The sequence below is a fragment of the Eucalyptus grandis genome, chromosome 7 (assembly GCF_016545825.1).
Source record: "Eucalyptus grandis isolate ANBG69807.140 chromosome 7, ASM1654582v1, whole genome shotgun sequence".
Taxonomy (NCBI): domain Eukaryota; kingdom Viridiplantae; phylum Streptophyta; class Magnoliopsida; order Myrtales; family Myrtaceae; genus Eucalyptus; species Eucalyptus grandis.
Genome location: NC_052618.1, coordinates 52895633 through 52917770, shown reverse-complemented (window position 1 = coordinate 52917770; position 22138 = coordinate 52895633). Strand labels below are relative to the sequence as shown.

Here is a 22138-nt window from a genome sequence, read left to right as displayed (position 1 = left end):
AAACAAATCCATAGGAATGCTTCTACCGTCAGGCCACCCATTGATAAGAGGAACATAGATTATTATTCATTTCCAACATACAAATTTAGGTGATTACAACCAGTAGTTCAATCCAACAAAGCTGTCATTTAGTGAGTCCCCAGTATTTGAGGAATAATGGTTAGAATGGAGCACTAAACTATAAATGTTTAGTATCTCAGACTAATGTCGGGAAAGAACCGTGAGAATGAATGGTCGTCTAAGGAAATCCATGGCTTGATCTGATAACTAAATGGACAAATCACTCTGAGTTCCTTGACCTTTGGTAATATTCCATTAATTCGAGTGTTTCCTATCTCGATCGACTCCATCACGTTACAGAATGACAAGAAAGATCCACGGTCTAATCATAGAGGCCTTCGCTATGCCAGATATCAACCAAAAAATCAACCATCTCCTGCAAGATAATCAACATCCCACTGCGTTAGCATTTAGTAATTTACTGAATCCAGAGCACGATTTCTTCAAGATTTTCTTCAAGCAAGTTCATTATTTGCAATCTCCCAATGCAATGCACGAGACATGAGAAATGAAGCATATCTTACATCTAGCTTCTTTATAAGTATACGCTAATTTATTTCTTGAGTAACAAGTCAACTGCGAGCATGCGTACATCAAGTAAGTTTCCATAGAACCCTAGCTGTAGCATGTTCTACTTATCTAAAGAAGAAAAGGTAGCGAATTAGTCTCACCGGAAGAGGAATGGGCTCAGAAAATGGTTCATTAGTTGATAAAAGTTCCTCGTAAGTTGTGGACCAGCTGAATTACAACAGTAACAGTTTACAGTTAGTTTTTGCAATCACCCTGGTCTATAGAAGAGCAGGTGTGAAAATTGACAGAGGCACAACACAAACGAAGAATGATATTCAAAGGCTATAAAGAGAACAAGAAACATAATCCCTATAAGAGATTACACTTAAGCATCCAAGTTGTCTAATTGGTACTACGACGTCCTTCACGCTGTTAGAAGTTCACAGTGGCAAGGCTAGATACTACCACCTTCTCAATATTGAGTAAAAAGACATTGTAAAAGAAGAGATACCAATTGGGACGGGTTTAGCATTTATCAAATTAGATGACAACCAGCAATTTCAAAAGCATGGTGCAGAGAAGTTTTTCTAGTACTGCTGGAACATCCCTTTGCAATGAGTCATTAGCAGCTCTTTTTTCTTTCAAGCTTGAGAATTCAAACGTAAGAATGCTTTCTAACTTCTTCTACCGATACAGCTGGAGCATTGGAGTATTCATTTATCTTATCCAACATGGCACATAGGCATCTAACATATTGCAGGACTAGCTCATATATATATATTAAGTAGGTCAGTCACACATATATTTCTGCATTTACTTCAAATCCCGATCCGTATGAAAGATCAAAATACTAAATCATCTATTTGATCTGTATCATTAAAGGCGGTATCAAAGCCGCATGCATATGCAGAACTCACTGGTGGTTTTTTTTTTTTTTTTTTTTAAATAAAAAATAAAAAAGAAGGGCGCTCCTCCTACCACAAACAGGCAACACCACTTCCAACCCATGTACAAAAGCTCTACAGACCATTTAGTACCACCCTAATGGTTAATAAAGTAAGGACACTCTGAAATCACTGTGCAACTCCAACCTAGAGAAGTTATTTGCGAGAGGTTGTAACACCACTGAAATTTCAGTACCTTATAATTTCATCCTTGACCATTCTTGTTGATCTTTGAGTCTGATCTCCAACCCACTTCCTTCTATTCTCATGCCAAGCTACTGCCGCTGCAATAAATATACATGATATATTTTACTTAAAGACCACATTAATACCAACCCCACATGACCAGCCAAAAGATGACTGGTGAAATCTTAACACCTTGATAAGATTCACACGATAAAAATTTTCCTTCTTGTTTTAGCTAAGATCTACTTCTGCAGAATAATATAGTATGAGGCTTCGGTATAAGCACAAAGAGCCATACACAGGTATGCCAGCGTATGAGCAGCCAATATGGATCGGAAATAAACAGCATGAAGTTAATGATGCACTAGTCTGTGATTCAGTTCAATTGATAACATGTATATTCTTGTGGAGGCCCAAATGTTCAAAACGTTACGCATAATCCTCTTTAATGCAGAAGATTATACTTGATATGCTTTGACCTTTTCCTTCAAAAGAAAGAAAAAATTTCCATTTGCAGATGTCAGTTGCATCTATCTATCATTAATAAGATCATCTTAAAGAATGAAAAAAAAGGGTAAAAGAAGTTCCATCACAGACATTCTACAAAGAATATTGATTGAATTCCATGGCAGCATCCTTTTAGGTTATTTGTAACTCAACCGGCGAAACCGAGTAATTACAGGGCCACTTCGAGTTATTAAGTGGGGATGGCTTCTAAACATGTTTGTGAAAATTAGCATCTTCCACTTTCACATGTGGCAGACCACAGAAGCTCCCACCTCTTTCCACTCTTCCCCACTGGCTAGAATTAAGAATGGTTCGACTACCTCGAGTAATTACCATTGGGTATGTTAGGCAGTCTACGTAAATCCCAGAAAAATGACAGTTTAGATAGATCATTGATTACTCCTTAAAGAGACATTCTAAAGTTCTAACAAGTTTTTCTGCCAGCTTCTTCGCACCACTTACCATCAACAAGATTCTTCATAAAGAAAAACAGAGACATATGACATATAAATGATCTAAAACCAATAAAATAATTAGCTTCCGACAATTACTACTACTACATGAAGTATGGAAAGGCCAGAGGTTGATGAAATTCATTCCTAGATAAGAGAAGATAAAGCGTCTCATATTGAGATTCTGCAATATGTTTGATCCTAATTAATGTGATTTGATAGTCAGGACTAAAGGCTCTACTTGTTTCATTCCAAACTCGAACTGCCAAACCTACGTTATGTGGTTATGTCATGTAGCAAAGCTGAGAAACTGTTTTTCTCTTAGTGAGACCACAACAGACAGTACCTTATATTAAATTCACGCCAATGACTCAAGGTAACCTTAACCATCTAGGCAGAGCACTATACCATGATTGACAAACAAAGAGGTGTCCACATCTTTTCCTACAGCCTTTTTTCCTTCTTCCAAAGACTTGCAAGACTCCACAGGCTGCTTTTCACTGGAATGGGAGTTCCCAGTAGTGAATTCCATAAGATTGGGGAAATAGAACCACCATCCCTTTCTATGGAGACAGGGAGTGTGAAGGATTAATTTTCCCTTGTAAGATCCACAGCTCTGTCAATGGATGACACCACTTGAAATGCAACTAGATTTCCATTTACCTTGCTCTGCATAAAGTAACTACTTCATGTCATTAATTACACAAAAGCCAAAAACAACAAGCAAGCATGTTCAATAAATCGTGCATCCAATGCAATCTATAAAATAAATTCAAGTCTGCACTGAAAGCTGAGAGATTCTCTAAAACTCAAGTGATAATCTGAGGAGCATTAACATTCTATTGTAACACGTTCTCGTGGCAAGTAGCCTTTTTGGCTTATTACAGATACCAAATGAATTTGCGTCTTATAGCACAAGAAGACAATATACGATCAACAACTGCTTCCCAAGTTTTCCACATTCAATAGACTTACCAAAAAAAAGTGGAGAAAACTAATGTTACAATTACCAATCATGGCAAGAACTTGCTTACAATGTTTGAGGGAGAGTTCCCAATTATCCTACTGCAGCATCATGAAAGTCAATATTAAAGCAGCTTTAGCTCGCTGGCGAGGGATTCTGGTCCACAAATGCTCTCACCCCTTAAAATTCAATCCCAGCAGAACAAATGCCGCTCCTCCCTTCTCATCGTATTCAAGCAACTAGAATTCTCTCCTATTCTGCCTCGCCGTTTAAATGGCACATACATCGATGACATTGCTAACCTCGGCAAATCATCTTTGCTACCCGATAACGATCCACTTCCTTCCAAGATCAAGAACACCATTCCCAACCCTCCATCGCAACGCTCCAAAAGAAGATTTTTCCGAGTCCCTCTCTTACTTCGTTCGCTAGCTAGCCAATACGTCCCACCTCAACCGTGTCCCCACATTCTTCCTAATCAAGACATCATCTACCCACCAGAATGTGAAACACGTGCCCATTGTAAACGCGAAAAAAGAAAAAGATCGATTCTTGATTCCCCATAACACTCAAGAACCTGCATGCGAAAGAACCGACCATCTTCGCACACACGCAATCCGTCCCTCCTCGTAATCCCCAAAACCATCGAGGCATTACCACGTCCGCGAACCAACACGGACTCCAGCCGACAAATTCGACGGACGGAAACGAGGGAAGCGAGCAAGAACCAGAATGAAACGACGGAAAAAAGGAAACCCAAGACTTACCCTTTCCTCCTCCCCGGACCCCACCACCAATGCGCGCGCCCCTCTGGAGATTTTCCGGAGGGAGAGGACGGAGCGAGAGACGCGAACCGACGGAGAGAGAGAAGAGAGAAGAGAGAAGAGAGAGAGAGAGAACGAAAGAAAGAAGGGACGGAAGTGGGGGTAATATTTATAGGGGGCTTTCGGTAATAACGAGAGAAGTGGGGTGTCGTTTTCGAAAGTGGGGCCCGCATTTCCGCTTCTCTTCTCCCCGTCTTTCTCTTGCTGACGTGGATCCACCGTGGACTTATCCGCGGATAAGGCCCCTCCGCTTGATGGCGAAATGACCGAAACGCCCTCTACCTAATTGAGGCAAGGATGTAGGGGTGCGGCGGTTGGTGGCGCTTTTACCGAAAGAAGGAAAAACGCCTTTTGCAAGTTCTGACATATGCCGTGATGCCATGCCATCCGCAGCCAAAGGGCCAGAGGTAAAATGCTAAGTGGGAAGCTCTTTGAATTTGATTAATCAATCTTACGTTACTTATAAAATGAAGCTTCCTCGTATAATATCTATCGTTTGTGTCCTTTTCCAATTGGATTTTTTCACAATTCTTCATTCATACATGTTTTTGTCTTGATTTGAAACGGGCAATTTGAAACGCACAATACCGACGAAACAGTCGGTATAAAAAAAGATAATGTTTGAACTCTCTTGTCTTTTTCTTTTCCCCTTTCAAGAGATCGTAAATTCAAAACTCAAGTAGAGGTCGCACAAGTCAAGTACCTCTTGTGTTGATGGCATGGCACACCACTTTTCCACGAGAAAAGCAAAACGTTACCGCTCAAATCAAACATTTCCTAAAATGACGGACCTTCCAAAGTAGAGTCTAGGAATGATTATGAATATTGGTCTCACATTTGCCCTTTCACCTACCCAAAAAATGGAAAAAGAAAAAAAGATCAGACTTAATATTGATCAATTTAACACCTAGTGATGTCGTTTTCGTGCCCCATGGAAATTTTAAAACCCGACAAGGGAAGAGAGCTCTACAGATAGGCTGGGGAGACATTTTTCCGAGGGCCATCTTCCGTTCAAAGGCAATTAGGAGCGTTAGGCGTCGGACATCATAAAATTTTGGTAGGAAAGCTTGGAAGAGTAGAGGGAAGGTTAGAAAAGTCAAAGTGACAACCCTTCGGTCTCGAGAGGGGAGACGCATAGAATGATCAGACGGTTCAGACCACCATAAATGAGGAGCACGTGACAAATTATTCGTAATTATTTATATAAATATTTTTGCGATTATCGATCAACAAGCCGACCTTAGCTCAGTTGGCAGAGCGGAGGACTGTAGTGGGTATCACTCATGGTAATCCTTAGGTCGCTGGTTCGAATCCGGCAGGTCGGAATTTTTTCTCCTTCTTTTTCTTTTTTTCCCTCACCCTTTAGTTTAATTCCACCTTTGTGGTACACTAATTCAAGTCCTTTTTCTATAGCAACTTCAAATTACCCGATAATGGCACATTGTTTTAAGGTAAATTGTAAGGTCATATTCTCATTCTTCATTTGAAGGTTATATTTAACAAAAAAAAAAAAAAAAAAAGAGGATGATTAGTGAAAATAAAAAGTAGACAGAAAAATTCTCATTATGATTTTGTCCAAACAGCTTGTAAAGTAGATTTATGGGTAATTTGTTTTCTCTCAATTCGACCCCTTTTTTCTAGGCTTTGTTTTTGTTCAAGGATGTAAAGAAAAGCTCGGAATGGGCTTGCGAACAAGGGAAAAGAAAAGAAGGAAATAGGAGATAAAAATGTTGCTGCCCAGGATCGAACTGGAGACCTTTAGTGTGTAAGACTAACGTGATAACCACTACACCACAGCAACGGGGGTTGGTTTGCTTCTTCTCAATTTAGTATATATTAAATAATAAAGCTAGGAGTGATACCGGCAGTGTGGATTATTTCGCGACCCCCATTGCCGTGTCTTCTTCATGCACAACTCGTACTTTGATGCAAGAACGTTGGAACTCAGAAGGCTCCCTCTTCACTGTTCATTCCATTCACATGTTACCAGAGTGGAGTGGAGTGGAGTGCTCATGGTCACTATACTTTTCTGCGAAAAGGAAACACTTTGAAAACAAAAACATCGGGAGCTCACCCGGCTGCACACTCGGGACGCTTGCGTTCATGGGAATGCAAGGAGCTCCTCATCTCTTTCCGGTGCTGAAAGTATGTGCTCATCCAGGGTCATCCACACCTAGATTCCAAGACCGTGTCGAGTTTACAGGAAATCGACAAGGTTCCTGAATGGCAATACTTCTGCTCCCCTGACTCCGACCCATACAGGCTTTCCACACCCGAAATCCGTCTCTCTGTAGCCCAGATTGCACCACCTGCTGAATCCAAATGAATCGGGGCTTTCCAGGGAGAAGTTTTCAAGCATACGCTTTGTGCCATTATAAAACATCGAACACTCCTGATCTCCATTTAAAGCATTCAAGTAATCGCCGTTTATTTTCCGAATGGATTCTCTTGTCATGGTCACCAAGTCAGGTAGGCCTATCTCTGTCTTTGCAGAGTCGAAACCCGAAGTTGCAGACCACAAAAGATTGCCAATTGTGTTCCTGGACGAGCGCTCCTCCATTCTAAATCTCATGTCGAATGAGTCTATCAACACAGTTTGGGTGACTCAGATGTCACCCTAGGGGCAGCCGTCAGGTTTGGCACGCATTCACTTCTGACTCTATCATTGAGGATGTCTATCACCTTTGGATCGAACGCAAATCTCCTCGTGACATACCTTCCTTCCACGAACCATCCCTTGTCCGTGGTGGATGAGAACTCGTCAGGCAACTGATCTCTTGGCAGGAAGAAGGACGATCCTGTGTAGAATTTAGTACCTCTTCCGCACATCCACTAGCAATGGTTGTCCAACTGGTGAGGAAGTTGCTGAACTTTTGAAATTGGTTTCCTAGAGTGGAGATGAAGGGGTACATCATTTCCATTACCCCAATGTCTGAGAGGGCAAGGTTTCAAACGTTCTAATAAAAGATTGCCCGTGTCAGCACAGGTGCACGTGCCTCCGAGAGAGAGAGAGAGAGAGAGAGAGAGAGGCGGTGCAGTTTGTTCATACAGTCAAGGTTTGTCAAGTGGTGACATTCCTAGGAGAATAACAAAATTCCTTCCGAGTGTGTCCATGTTAAAATCCCTCAATCGGTTGCATCTTCCGCAACGGTCTGCGAAGCAGCAAAATCCTTCTGTGCCCCAAGTAGCTGTCCAACAAAATCGTAGATGCTGTCACAATGAGCGACTTCCTTACCACTTGGACGGCCATGTGCGTGCCCGTGCTGACACAGGCAATCTTAAATAGAACGTTTGAAACCTTGCCCTCTCAGACATTGAGGTAATGGAAATGATGCACCCATTTATCTCCACTGTACGAAACCAATTTCGAAAGTTCAGCCTTTCGATAACTCAAAAGTCCGAAATTACGCACTCATACAGATAGTCCTTGCAATTTGTTGGCCAAATTCTGGGAGTACTTTTTACTAGTCACGCTCTGCACCACAACTTCAGAGTACATGGCTTCTGCTTTGAAGGGCATGTCACTATCTTAATCAACTGATAAACAACTCTAACTGCTACTAAACCAGGCAAAAATTTGGTGCTGTTGCATTCATGCTATGATTCTGCATTTGAGAGGGCAAAAAAGAGAAGTTGAAAGAAATTATGTGAGACCGAGATGTTGCTGATGTCGCAATCTCTTTCCCAACAATAAAAGCTAGAGAGGGTAAATTGACAGCTTACCATTTCACATCATGCTTTACACTATTTACACTCATTCCAGTGGGAGAGCCTAGACAAGGAAAGATGCCAAAGAAGTACACATAGCTGTACAATGATGGAAGACTCAACCGGTCCCATACTTTTACCCCCTATCCCAACCCATCAATCGATTTCTAACGCCTTCTTCAATCTTCTTCCTAGGCACACACGAACTATCCCTTTCATCTAGTAAGATTCTATAAACCTCCCACTCCCGGTTGCATATCATGTGCCGTCCTATCTCCACCTGCGATGATAAGGATCAAAAGAGATTTGTAAAGTAGTCAAGACTATTAAGTGCGAATATTTGATATTCATGCAGGATCACAAAGTAATCAGAATATTTACCGAAAATATCGGGGCATTAAGACTCTCCAGAGCAAAGGTAATATCGTAAAACACGAGAGGGCGACCCCTTCCAGATAATTCAACTGGGTTTGCAACCAGCAGCTCGGTCTCTGGGCCTCGGCTACCCACAGCCACTTTGAGGGGGCTTCGCAGCTCCCTTTTCAAACAAGCACTCAAGTCGTTCTGCTCGGTGAGGTCAACAATCTTGCTTCCATCTGCATGCATTGTAAAAAACTCTACCTCGCAGTTCCCTCTAGAGTTCGCCCAGAACCTTCCATAAGAGATCTGAGAAGACGGGAGAAATTCCATAAGAATAAAAGCGCTTGCCTTTGTTGCAGGTTTGTTGTGTCTAGAAAGTGGGAAATAGCTTGATCAACAGAAAAGCCTTTAAAAACTATACTATTCACCTGGATATTCAAATCTTTCAACGTCCTCATGATATCATAAATGAGGCCTTTGTGGTCCTGACATTCGATCTGGACGATCGTGTGTGCGGGACTCAGAGTGTTGTCCATCGAAACAAATACAGGGTTAGAGAAATGAGAACTGCTCTGATTCCCATCTAGCAGCTCTAAACTGGAAGTTTCCTCAGTAATTGCAGAAGGAAGAAATGGAGAACCCTGTGAGCATGCAGTGACTTCTTGTCCAGCTAGTTCGATCTCACAACTCACCATCGTATCCCCTAGTACAGATCTCAAACGGTTGATCGTCTCCTCCTGTCTCATCTTTGTATGAAGTAGCTCTCTGATTCAGGTATGAGAATAAGACACTGGAAATGCTGCCTTTTATTTCCTAGAGAGCACTCCTGCTCTTGCCGCTAGATAAATCTTTAATTGAAGGTTTATACTTCTTTTATAATATAAGAAGGCAGTCGACATACAGGTGACAAGCCTAACAGACTTCACTTCAGTTCATACATGAGCAAGATTAAACATAACCACCTATAAGTCTAGGCTTCACGTCGCACATAACAGTTTGATGCTTTTGATTATGAATTTGAACCCAAAGAGTCAGATAGGTGATGCACGACAAGAGGCATTTCAAATTGATGCTATTGCTATGAAACACCGTTGGAAAGAATTTAACTTCTACATTTTTCTCCAAATGATCGAGGCACTCAAGGATAACAATAGAACCGCATTGGCTAAACACATTAACTGAGCAAATGAAAGGGGGAACAACTGGTGATGACAAACCTGGGGTCTGTGACAAAAAAGAGGTCCATTACTCTCCCATCTGGAGTCGTGGATACTTTTACTCTCTTTATCGTCAGTTCCAGTTCACATAGAACCTCTGTCACATCTGCCGGTGAAACAAAAGACACTGATTAGTATAAAACAAAGTTCTCTACTTGAAACTTCTTTAAGCGATAGACCTTTAGACTCTCTGCAGGTAAGAGAAACAGACAGTAGATCATGATGGATGTTAGCAGTAAATACCAATATATTTTCTGAAAAATAGGTTGTTTATATTTTCTGTTATGTAGATTGAACAGTAGGTGGGTAAGATGTTTGAGGTGATTTCGTCTTCCCATCTAAAACAAAAGCAAGCACAGAAGTTCTTCCCTCATACCCTGATAAGGGACATCTCATAGCTTCACTTCATTAGATCATTGTTTAGCTATATTTCAATTTACAGGACGCACTTCCTTTGTTTGAACAAGACAAGGAGTCAGATCAACGTATAAGGGATCACAATAACGATTTCTACAATGGAATCATAAACGATGCTTGATTTTGCTCGATAAAAGAGCCACGACACCCCTACTTAAATGCGGACGCCGTGTACTACCAACCCAAAATCAATCCGAGTTTTATTCCGTGTAATTAGCTAAGAAAGAAGAAAAATTTCGGCAAAAGAAGCACTACCGTGTAATAAGCCTTTGCGATCATATGAACACCAGAACTTCAACAGGAACACATCAGGCGGCCTCGGTTGCTTGATCACGGGCCTGTAGTACTCGATCTCCGTCGTCAAGAAGTACGAAGGGCACGCATCCAGCAGTCTCTTCTTCAACAAATTCCACCGAGTCGTCGGTCTCCCCACCAGCCAAAACAATATATAACACCATTTCCCGTCGGTGGTCAAATCTGTAATACAGAAACAGAGCAAAGTCTCATCTTTCGATGGATTCTCCAGAAAAATGAAGCAACATAAACTACCAAAATGAACCCAGAAAACCCAGGATCCCAAAACGAATAAGCTCGAAAAAAAGCCGACAAAACATATGAATCTCACGGCAGCTCATCGGTTCAGTCATAAGATTCCAATCTTGAGGGCGTTAATATATGCAAAATAAACAGTAATCCCGCCATTTATCTAGTTCTAAATGAACCATTCCACCTCAGTATAAGCTAACTTTAGAAAGGCGCAACCAAAGATCGAGAACACGACAAACCCATCAAGAAACAACTCGCAGAAAGATCGAAACCACCCGTCATCCCGAAAGAACCTCGACCTCCGCAAAAACCAAAGCTCACGAGCTCGCTAGCTCACTCACTCACCTCCCCTGCAAATGCTCAAGTTGAACTGCAATATGATCCGGCACAGATCGCAGCCCAGCCCGGTCTTGTCGGGACAGTTCACGGTGACCACGGTCGAGTCGCTCCCGTTACCCGCCGGGCTAATCACCACCGCGTCCTCCTGCAGTATCCCCATGTCGACGGCGCCCCACGCTCTGCGCTGTAAAACTTTTTTCTCTCTCTCTTTTTCTTCGCAGCTCAAAAAGCCGGCTTTTTCACTGATCCGATGCGGGTCTGAATCAGCCGAAAGACTGGGAGATTCCACCCGGGGGGGGAGGAAGCGGGCATAGATCGAGCTGCCTCCACCTCTGCTTTTCTCTCTCTCACTTTCCTGTTCTTCTCATGTTTTCCCGGCGGTTCCTCGGTTTTCTGTCGTTGGATTCTCGGGAAAATCTGAGTATCTCGTGCCTTTTTTGGCCTGTTTTGCTGGGGAGAAAGAAACGATTAAATCGCGGTTCGTCGAAGGAGTTAATCAACAACACCAGTTGTAGGGCAAGACGGCTGCTTTAAATAGACAGCTTAACGGGAAGATAGAGTTCGACCAGAAAAAGAGAGCCGGCCAAGATAGAGGGCCAAAAAAATCTTCCCACCATAGGCTCGATTCCTTAAAATATCTCAAATTCTAAGTACACTTTCTATTCAGTTTTTTTTTTTTTTTTTAAATCACGAACTATTACTTTAGTCCTGAATTGGCTGCTGTTGACCCTCTATTTAAAAATCCTCATTTGATTTCTTTAAAATCATCGACATTAAAATGTTATTATCGTTCCATACGAAAATGAGGGCATTGATAAAGATATCGGGCCTAATAATAACCCCTAGGCGGCCCTGATGCTAATGTCGATAACTTTGAATAAATTAATAAAATAATTTTTTGCCAAAGGGTTAATCGGGACGAATTTGGAACTAAAGTAAAAGTATATGATTTTCTAAGACTAAAACAAAACTTCAAGGCGAAATTTAAATTGGACCCAAAATTTGAGGTTTTTTTAGGGAAATAAGCCAACATGCAATAGTCGGGAATTTAGAAGCAATTAATTTACGCGGCGAATTTGATGGACAAAAGCAATCGTGATTAGGTAGTTCGTGAAGCTCGTGCTGGCTGCATTGAATTGGGGGTTAAGAAGGCAACAAGGTCTATGGGAGGAGTTCTCCACTAGTGTGAGTTCATCTAGTGATAACAATCGTTTCGACCGAATTTAGTACCATACAATTTTGTTATTTTTATTTATATCACAAGAAAGTAACTTGATTAGAATGGCTGATGTGAGTATTGATTTATCCCTATATGAGAGAGAGCCAAAATCATTTAAATAGTAAATGCCTCTATCATCTAAAAAGTCTTGAAGAATAAAATAATACGAGATATAGTTTGATCGATTTTAGGTTGTGATTTCCTTTTTGTTACTCGATGTTATTGTATGGAATGATACTGCTCTCTACAAAAAATTCTTAAATGAACATGATCTTTTGGACGGCAATTTATTATTTTGGGATGAGCGCAATGCTTGACACATCATCCACGAGATACACTTTTCAACACTATTGTTTTGAGCAAGATAGAGACGTAGTGCAAGTTCAACCCCCAACATGGTAATGCTTGCTCCTCGCGTTTACCCATTCCGTTATCTCCGTTCTTCCACATTGTTTCCTACCTATTATCATTCCATCAATGCAATTAAAGCATATTTTGTTTCGTGCTCGAGGCATGACTTACAACTCGCATATGGTGAGAGCTTTTAAATTGTCTTAAGAGATCATGCAAGACAATCATCAACTATTCCGAAAGTTTAAATATAGATATATATGATTAGGAAATTAATCAAGGGTCTAGAAAGATTTGCACCGCTCTTAACTATTTCGAAAATTTAACGATAAGATGAAAACGTGATTTAATATCTTAAATATTATTAAAAAAATAGAATATTATAGTACGCATTTTGCCGATATCATATTATTAGTATAGTTTGTACTTTTTTTACCCCTACAAATGAAGACACGAGTAAAGGCAAATGAGAGCACACTCTTTTCATCGGTGAGTGTCCTGGTGGGGATTGTGGTGTTTTTCAGGGGGTCCAAAACAAAAACTCCCGCCGGTTTTTTTGGTACCACGCTGTGTTATATTTCGGTCCGTCAAAACCAAGGCTGGGAAAAAATATCTCCCTCCCCTCAACCCCCACCCGCGATATCTCGCCGTTTCCCCATAACTCGAGACCGCCGTTGAAATCTCGCGATACGTGCCGCTTCCCCCGATAATTTAGGCCCCCAATCGCGTCCCACCGCGTGGGAGCTTCTACGCAATTTCCTCGCACGTGCCTTCCTATTACCTATTTTTATTTTTATTTTTTCCCTTTTTTTAATCCCTTCTTCTTTTCTTTGCGTCGGGGTTGTTCGGGAATATTCCTGCGCTACCTAGTTTTTTGACTTTAGGACAGCAGCCAATCAGGGGAACCGATCTGCCGTCACTGAGCAGGTCCGAGTCGTGTCACCGAGTCGTGGAACACCCGGGGTAAAAATTCCACGCCCCCGCGTTGAAAATCGTTCGGTGAATTATGGCGAGTTCGGTGAATCCGAGTCAGAAAGTTTCGATCATCTAGAAATTTGGAGATCTAAGCTTCCCTAGTTTTGGACGTCGGGCGTCACGTCAGTTTTGTGAAAAATCAGAGGAATAATCGACCGAATACAGGACTATAAACGATTGATGTATATTGGACGTACGCGCGTGAAGTTGTGCTTGGATAAATAGGTCGTGATATCTATTACTAGTCAGTTGACTTTCCTTTTGCGTACTGTGGCCTCTGTAAGGTTTAAACACCGAGTTCAAGATGATTGAGCGAGTGAACCGAACGGCTGTTTGTGTATCTTTTATCTTTGGAAGCTCGAGATAAAGGTATTGATTAAGGGTACATTTAATAACATTTTTCGGAATATGTGTTTCTATTCATTTGTTTTCGAGAGTAGAAATAAACTTTGATAAGTTTTTAGTTTTCAGGAATAAAATAAATAAATAAATAAAAAATTACTTCTTGTTCTTAATAATAACTCAATAAACAAGAATAAAAAATCAAGTTTTTTTCTTCATTTTCTTTATCTTCCTCCCTTCTTCCCCTGGTGACCGGCCAAACGAGGCCCGGCGAGACTTAGAGGGGCAACCTCGCCTAGATTTGGCGAGGCCAACTTTGCGGTGGCTGGGTGAGGCTGAGACTTGTCTAGCCACGACAAGGCTCGACCTCACCAATGATCGAGCGAGGTCGCCTTGCCCAATCACGGCGAGACTCGGGGTGACATTGCTGATGGCCAACAAGCCTCCCCTAAGGTTGACCTTGCCGGCCCTTCTCTGGTTGGTTACTGACTAGAAACCAGCTAAAGGAATAAGAAGAAAAAAATGTAATAATATTATTAATAAATTATAATAAATTCTAAATCATAAAAATATATTAGGTCGTACCAAATGCATTTTTCTCGAAAATATAAATTTTATATAATTATCAAACGTGTTCTAATGCTTGTAATTTGTTCCCAGGAACAAAAATAGAAAAAAAAAAGGTTTCTAAAAAAAATTATTCCTCAAAATAGTAAACGTTACTAAATGTATCTTAAAGTGCTTGTGGGAACTATAACCAAGGCAAATCTTCATAGGTGATCGTCTATTTGCAGATTTTGTTTTTCTTTTTGTTTCATTTATACAATATCAATCAAGATGGGGTCGAGCTAAGAAAATGAAAACATTTGATCTAAGCTCGCTTTGAATGTCGAATTTCGAATTGCTTCCACCTATATGAAAACAATTGATTGGATCATAAACCAAGCGACTCTCCAAACCAACAAGACTTGAAGCGCAAATTAGGCAGGCTTAGGCAAACAATTTACTTCTTAGACCAAAGTTCGCTAATATAAACTAGGGAAAATTGTCTAAGAAGTCTTAAACCTATTATACTTTTATCAATTGAAGTTTAAACTTTTCAATTTTGCCAATTAAGTCTATCAAGTTAATTTTTATTGGAAATCACTAATATAGACGTTAGTCATCTTACATGACACAATTAATACTAACATTAATAATTTTTATAATTTTTTTTTTAGTTCGACAAACCATTGAGCAAGAGTTGGTTGAGCGCCATGATCCTCACTCGTAGCCATTTTTAACTAGATCTAGGTAAGGGCTACGACTCTCGCCTACGATCTGCGAGGTCTTCACGATTCTCATCCAGTGGCTGACAAGGGTTGTTGGCTCTCGCTTGGCCAACAATAAATTTATAACTTTTTAGATAAATTTTTCATATAAACTAAGCTACATCAGCCCCATCCGGACCTTGATCACTGTACTATTTGTCAAATCATGAACCGAAATTCTAAACAAAGACTGCAAAGAGAGGAATCCAGGGCAAATGCAATGCACGGTCATAAAACAATGCGCACAAACGTGCGCGAAAGCAAAAGGGAGGCTTTAGTGACTTCACCCCCCACTCGAACCGTGACGCGAGGCCAGACAACATTTCCATTGGCACGCGGTTCCAAAACACAATGTCGGAATCACGCCAAAAGCCACTCCCCGAATAATTCATGAATGGTTCCCCCCCTACCCTCTATAATTGACGGAAGATTACAGACTTTCTCCTGACGAATCAGCTCCTATCGGCTCGTACCCGCGTGGCCTCGTGAGATTTGTTTGGGGGATTCAACCAGTAAAATTCGCGTGCAAAGGAAGTTGGATCTCTCGCGCCGACGGTTCGGACAATCTAGCATTTAGTTTATTCGCTTGATTTTTGGCTTTTTTCTTATCTGGTTTATGGGATCCATGTGGTCCTCCTTTATGGGATAATAGAGATTATATCAATTGGGATGCAGATCGTATCAAGCAGTGTTAAGATGCGATTTTAACATGTATATTTATTTCGATATCAATTTCATGCAAATTGTCCGTTTCGAATAGGTCTCCGGTTTTAATAAATGACTCGAGGGAGGATGAAAACTCATTCTCTAGATCAACCATAGTCTGGAACCTTTGGTTGGCCATCATGGTCGGGGAGTTTGGTCGACCATAGTTGATCGTGGTCACCATAGACCCATGTTTATAGTTCGCCAATTCGGGATTTAAAAGCTCTCTCTTGTATATTTTTTTAATCCATTAGAGACGGTACACATTAGACCCTCTCGAGGAGATGTCTCCACGGTACTCTCCGTGAGTTTTGAGAAGAAAACACTATGAGAGATTGCGGAGAAGCACCAAGCGAAGGTCCATCGAGGGTAAATCTCGGGCTTGGGATTGAGAGACACGATAGCTTCAAGCTTGTAATCTCCTCTTCGCCTTGGGTCATCGCCGCCCGCTTGGCTTGTGGTGTAGGTCTCATCCTTGGACCGAATAACATAAATCTCCACGTGTCTCTTTTTCTCTCATTCATATCTATATTGATTTTGTGATTGAGAATAAGGTGAGGAAACGACATAGATAAATTAAAAAGAAAAATCTCCCAAAAGTCGGACTCAGAAAAAGTCATAGCTTTAATGATTCCAATAAAATATCTCGTGCCCTTTGATCTATCGTCACTTAACATATGTCCCCAGAAAGAAAAAAGAAGAAAGAAAGAAAGAAAGAAAAGATTCCTCGGAAAAATATCTTTTATTACCATATGAAATATCAAATTCCCTCCCGCCCCGGAGCTCTCGAGCTTATCCACAGCAACAGATAACCCATGGAAAGGCTTCTTGTCCGTTACCGTCGCCTACAGTCACCCCTAAAGTTGCGAAAATCAAAGTGGATATTAACGTCTTAAAGCGGGCCGGTGACGTCACCTTCCAATTCGACCATGACGCCATGCCCGTTCTTTTCATTTTGCCCACCTCGTTTCTTTGTGCTCCGGCTCCCGTCCTGTCTCTAGGCAAACTCTACAAATTCCGTGCGGCTGCACGCCACCGAATTTGATCCCGTAAAAACCCCAAATATCGCAAATATCAAGAAAGATTAATTTCATGAAAAATTTCAAATTGATACACTCATCACAAATTAATATATTTACGATAAATTTATTTTCATTAATTTATATCAAAATTTACTATCAAATTGTAGAGTCGAATGACGCGTAACAGTTAACATGTGTGTTGGTTCGGAATTTTATCTTCGTTTATCATAAATTTACTAGTTTGTGATTTTTCATGATATTAATCAAATTTTAAAGGAAACTAATGGATAATAAATTTGTCGCAGATGTACCAGTTTAGGTTTTTTGTGGTTGAAAAATTAATTTTGGATAAGTTTATCACAAATATTTAAATTGTGATTTTTTGTAATATTAACTTTACGCAAACTAATAGCATCTTAAGTTCCCAAAACTTTTTTTCATTCTTAAAAAGTCGAAATGAATTTTTCATTTTGACAGTGAATTCAAATCGTCATTTTAGAAGCTTACCTGGATCGTCATGAATGAAAAATTAGGAGCATGGTCTAGAGAATCAGTGAAACCAACCTTACCTATACGATCAAAGCATTTGATAAGAAGATGTCAAATATCTGTTATTCTGTCCAAAATAAAAGTCTCAAAATCAAGTGCAAAGGATGTAGAAAAAAGTAAAGATAAAAAAAACTCATATGGAAAACAAGAAAAATAACTAAATGAATAGTATTTAGATATGATGTTCTCTCGAGTTATTTATCACGAATTCTTAATTATTCAAAGATAAATTGAAGGTGGTGGTTTATACTTACCTCAAATGAAAATCATTGTGCCGCTTGGATTGATGTGAATCGAAGCACAATTTCGACCGATCAATCGATCCGCGACTATGACGTGATCGATTGCGGATTCTAAATCCGATCCCCAAGTTGAAACCACGCAAAAAATTCCACTTCCCACGACTTCGTTACTTCGGACAGATAACGACTCGCAGGAGAACCATGCGTTCCTAATCTTCAACGGCGCACAAGTTTGGACCTGTCCCGGTCCGTCGGTCAACATCCGGGCGACAATTTTTAATGTTTAATTTTTTTCCGGAAATTAGTAAAAAAAATAAATAAAAAGAAGGAAAAAAAACGTTACATCGATGGAAACGTCAAAGGGGGGTTGATATTTATATAATAAAATCTCTCTCTTGCTTAGGCATGAGTGTTGCTTCGTGGGGTGGCATGTAGTGGGGACCACCCCACCCGCAAGAGGCCACTTGGGTGGGGGCCACGTGGCCTTCGCCTTACCGTCCAAATCGAGCAATCCTCCTTTTTTTCTCAATTTTTATTCTTATTTTAATTTATTCATTAGTTTACTCCCCAACTTGCAATTTTGTTTTTTTTTTAGATTTCTCTGTCTCGGTAGCGTGTGGTGACGAGGATATTGACCGTGCTTTGACTTTGAACTGAACTTTAGGTACCCAAAGGGCGAAATTGCAATCTCGACGCTTCGACTTAGGTCGGATGATTATGGGGCTTCTGCATTAGTGTAAATTAAGATTAAGAAGCGGTTGAAGTAATTGGGATACCCCTTACTCTATACTTTTTCTATATAGAATAATAGTGTTCTGACGTTTTAAATGATAATTTTTTTTTTTTTTTTATGAATTTTCACTCAAGAGACAAAATTACTCGTCGTAAAGAGAATTTGGCACGTGATATGACAGATGGCAACATGTTATGGATTAGAGCTGCAATAATCTTGAAGCAAATTTGTCCCAATTAAGAGGAAATTTAAAAGTGATGACCTTTTAAACAAATGGTGCCTCATATAACTATTATTGATGTGTCCAGGACATATGTTGCCTCCTGTGGATGTCTCTTTTTGACATACGTCGACACCTTTAGTCATATCATCATATGTTATGTCAACTGTACTGACAATAAGCTTAACATTGGATATTTTTGGCCCTTCAGAAATAGTTCATGGATTCTCTTGGGTCATTCGAAAAGTCGAGGTGTCGTTGTCTTACCATGTGAAAGTTGCGGATCCTTTCTTGTGATTAAGGGGTCACCAATGTTCAAATTCAATAATAAAATTTAAAAAACTCACTAATCTTTTACGCTTTCACCTACAATTATACATCAAGTCAAAAAAATAGATCTTCTACATCCTCATCAATATGAATTATCAAAAATTGAATTCTTAATGATCTGGAACGAGCCTAATTCGACTGTTTTGACCCTTGAAGATATCCAAATTTTTTCCAGGTGATCAAGCTCTTATTTTACTAGCTGTATGGTAAGGTCCAATTCGGGCTCGACGAAAGGACGTGGATGGCCAAGCCAATAGACAATAATGCTAAGCAAAGAGGCTTCTTATGGAAATCAAAAGCCCAAACTTTAATGGGCCGAACCGAAGTGCAAACGGGTTGGCCCATGTAACCTGTTCCCTCCTTGAGCCCAGTCGGCATAGCTAGGCCTTCTATATCATTATACATTCAATTTTTACTATTCTTTTTTAGTCTTGCTTGTGCACGAATTTTTGGGCCAAAATATTAGATCGATCTGCCCGTTGATCTGGTCTATAATGAATATTAAAGGGAAAATGACATAAATAATTCAAAATTTTTAACTTAACATGCAATTTCGTTTATAAACTTTAATCCAATGTGAAATGTCATCTTCAATATTTTAAATTGTTTAATGTGATCCTCTTTTATTTGTAAATGTTCAATTTCGTCTTTAAGATATATGAAAATAATCAATATCATTCCCGAATTTAAATTAATGGAAGGATAACATTAGATATTTTCATATAGTTTAAGGACAAAGTGAACATTTACCAAAAATTTAGAAACTACACTAAACAAATTAAAAATTCACAAACAATGCTAAATAGGTATGTTGCTAACATCTACCTCGGAGGAACTAAATCTTTCGGGCCGATTAATCACCGTGAATGCATGCCAATCGCTCGGTCCACACACATCGAGTTAGACACATCAATTGGATAACGCGTGTGGGCATCAAGCGTTATGATCTTAGTACAAGATCTATCGTATTTAGATCGAGAGGGTAACCATTCAGGCACCCCTCGAGGATGGAATAACTCTTATCATTAATTTTTTGGTTCAAGAAATATGAAGTGGACTTTACTAAAAAAGAAAAAAAGAAATATGAAGTGGCATTTAACGTGACTAAAAGTGACGTTTCAAAAAGACATATTGGTAGATAAAAAAGCTACATCGATCTCCTGAATTAGAACAGGATGATGTTCTAGAGAACCAACAACGCCTGGCAATCGCAAACGTGTCCGCCTCATCTTTTGCCTCTCTTGCAGACATTGCCTTTTGCATGCACCAGCACTATTAGTCGCGTCATCAGGTGCCAAATAAAGTTTGCATAGACGTTAAACTTGACGTTTTTTTTTTTTTTTTCCCTAGAGTGAAAGTCCGTGGGTTCCTTTGTGTCGTTTGAAAAGTTGGGGATTCATTTGTCCCCCAAATGAAAGTTTGTACGTTCTTTTTTGGTGATTTGGCCAATTATTGATATTAAATTTGATGATTAGATCGAAAATTTATAAATTGTTCGCACTTTGACTTATAATTACGCGTCAAGTCAAAAAAATAATTCTAATCCACCCTCATCCATGTGAATTGTTAAATCTTTGAATCTTTAATGATATCGGATTAAGCTTAATTCGAATCGAGTGTAATCACGATATTAAGCTCTTACTTCACAAGTTGCTTGGTAGGGTCAAAATTCTTGCTCGACTGAAAGGATCTGCGTGACCAAGCCCAGGCTAAGCATAGATGCCTTATGTAGAAATAAAAACTCCGAACTTAAATGGGCCGACCAGAAGTGTAAATGGGTTGCCCTGGACAATCTGTTTCCTGCTTGAGCCCAGTCCGCATAGCTAGGCCTTCTCTATCATTTCATGTTGAATTTTAGATTTCGGTTTTTTTAGTCATGCTCGTGCCCAAACAATTGGGTCCAATATTGGGTCTAAATTGAATAGGAATAATAACACAAATGATTTATTAACTTTAGTCCAATGTGTTATGTTGTCCTTGAATTTTTAATTATGCAATATAGTCCTCGAACTTTTACTTAATATATAATGTTATCTCTAAATTTTTAATTTGTTCACTGTGATTCTCGAATTATTAGTAAATGTTCAATATAGTCCATAGACTATAAAAAAAATATTTCTAAGTTTAGGGATCGATCAAACATTGGACCAAATTTCATAGATCGCATTTGATAAATTAAAAGCTCATGGATGACATTGCTTGTTGGATCAAAGTTCAAAGACCATATTTAACAAATCAAAATTGTAGGAATGATATTGTACATAGAGGTGATTGGGTCCAAGGTAGGTAGATTCTAGAGCTGGAACTTAGAATCTACCATTTATAGCCGGTTCCCAATTTTTGGATCTTGGAATCTACCTTATTTGTCTGGAACCGGTTCTCTTCAAGTCTGATTCGAGGGTCTACCCGAGAGTCTCTCTCTTTTTTTGTTCTTATTTTTATTCATTTTTTGATAGCAAAATCATATGAAGTTATGAGCAAAAAAACTATTGAAAATAAAAGATGAACAACATAAAGTCCCTATTGTTAAAAACAATAATCTATAAGATGAACACGTAGTTATGTACAATCATAAACAATAAAAAGTTCAAACATAAAACATAAACTATAAAACTCCAATTTCCATTCATCCATAAAAATTTTAGGGGAAGAGGAAAGACAAAGGATGAGAGTATGGAGACTAGTATTTAGGGGAAAAAGAAATTAGAGTTTTTGTTTTTGAACTTATAAAATCGGTTCTAAAATAGGGCGGTTTGATTTGGTTCCTGGGTGGGTATTCACTAAGAACTTCTCCTCGCACCAATTTCAAATCGATTCATCCGATACTTGGGTTATTGACATTGGCGCCACCAACCACATCACATTTGAACCTCGTCACCTTACTAACCCGACACACTATCCCTCTCCACATCCCACCGTTGGGTTTCCAAATGGCGTTGGTGTCCTTATGACATCACATGGTTGAGCCCTCCTTACCTCAACTATCTCCTTTGATAATGTCCTTTGCGCTCCCTCTTTTAAATACAACTTATTGTCAATCTCCAAACTCACCCAAACATCTGCAACTGACTCTGTGTGGAGAACTATGGACCTTCTTTTTGGGTTG

General features: G+C 39.7%; 2 protein-coding genes and 2 non-coding genes across 5 annotated transcripts; 1 reads left to right on the top strand and 3 right to left on the bottom strand.

Moving 5' to 3' along the window:
* Window positions 1-40: 40 nt before the first annotated feature.
* On the bottom strand, window positions 41-4528 carry LOC104454250. 2 transcript variants are annotated; one of them, XM_010069045.3, is made up of 5 exons: window positions 4391-4528; window positions 3068-3328; window positions 1711-1798; window positions 732-798; window positions 41-436 (listed from the first exon to the last, which is right to left on the bottom strand). In XM_010069045.3, exons 2-5 carry the CDS (start codon window positions 3189-3191, stop codon window positions 383-385), a joined length of 333 nt encoding a protein of 110 aa, XP_010067347.2. In that variant the 5' UTR covers window positions 3192-3328; window positions 4391-4528; the 3' UTR covers window positions 41-382. The 2 variants fall into 2 exon arrangements, with proteins under 2 accessions (XP_010067347.2, XP_010067349.2); XM_010069047.3 differs by having other exon boundaries at window positions 3068-3341; window positions 4391-4514.
* A 1153-nt stretch (window positions 4529-5681) lies between these two features.
* On the top strand, window positions 5682-5772 carry TRNAY-GUA. Its single transcript is given in 2 exon segments — window positions 5682-5718; window positions 5737-5772. It is a non-coding gene; the product is annotated as a tRNA-Tyr (tRNA).
* Window positions 5773-6175: 403 nt separating this feature from the next.
* On the bottom strand, window positions 6176-6248 carry TRNAV-UAC. Its single transcript has one exon. It is a non-coding gene; the product is annotated as a tRNA-Val (tRNA).
* Window positions 6249-8108: 1860 nt separating this feature from the next.
* LOC104454251 (ACT domain-containing protein ACR10) lies at window positions 8109-11546 on the bottom strand. Its single transcript, XM_010069049.3, has 6 exons — window positions 11041-11546; window positions 10405-10626; window positions 9733-9838; window positions 8944-9280; window positions 8537-8821; window positions 8109-8435 (listed from the first exon to the last, which is right to left on the bottom strand). Exons 1-6 carry the CDS (start codon window positions 11192-11194, stop codon window positions 8292-8294), a joined length of 1248 nt encoding a protein of 415 aa, XP_010067351.1. The 5' UTR covers window positions 11195-11546; the 3' UTR covers window positions 8109-8291.
* Between the last annotated feature and the right edge of the window lie 10592 nt (window positions 11547-22138).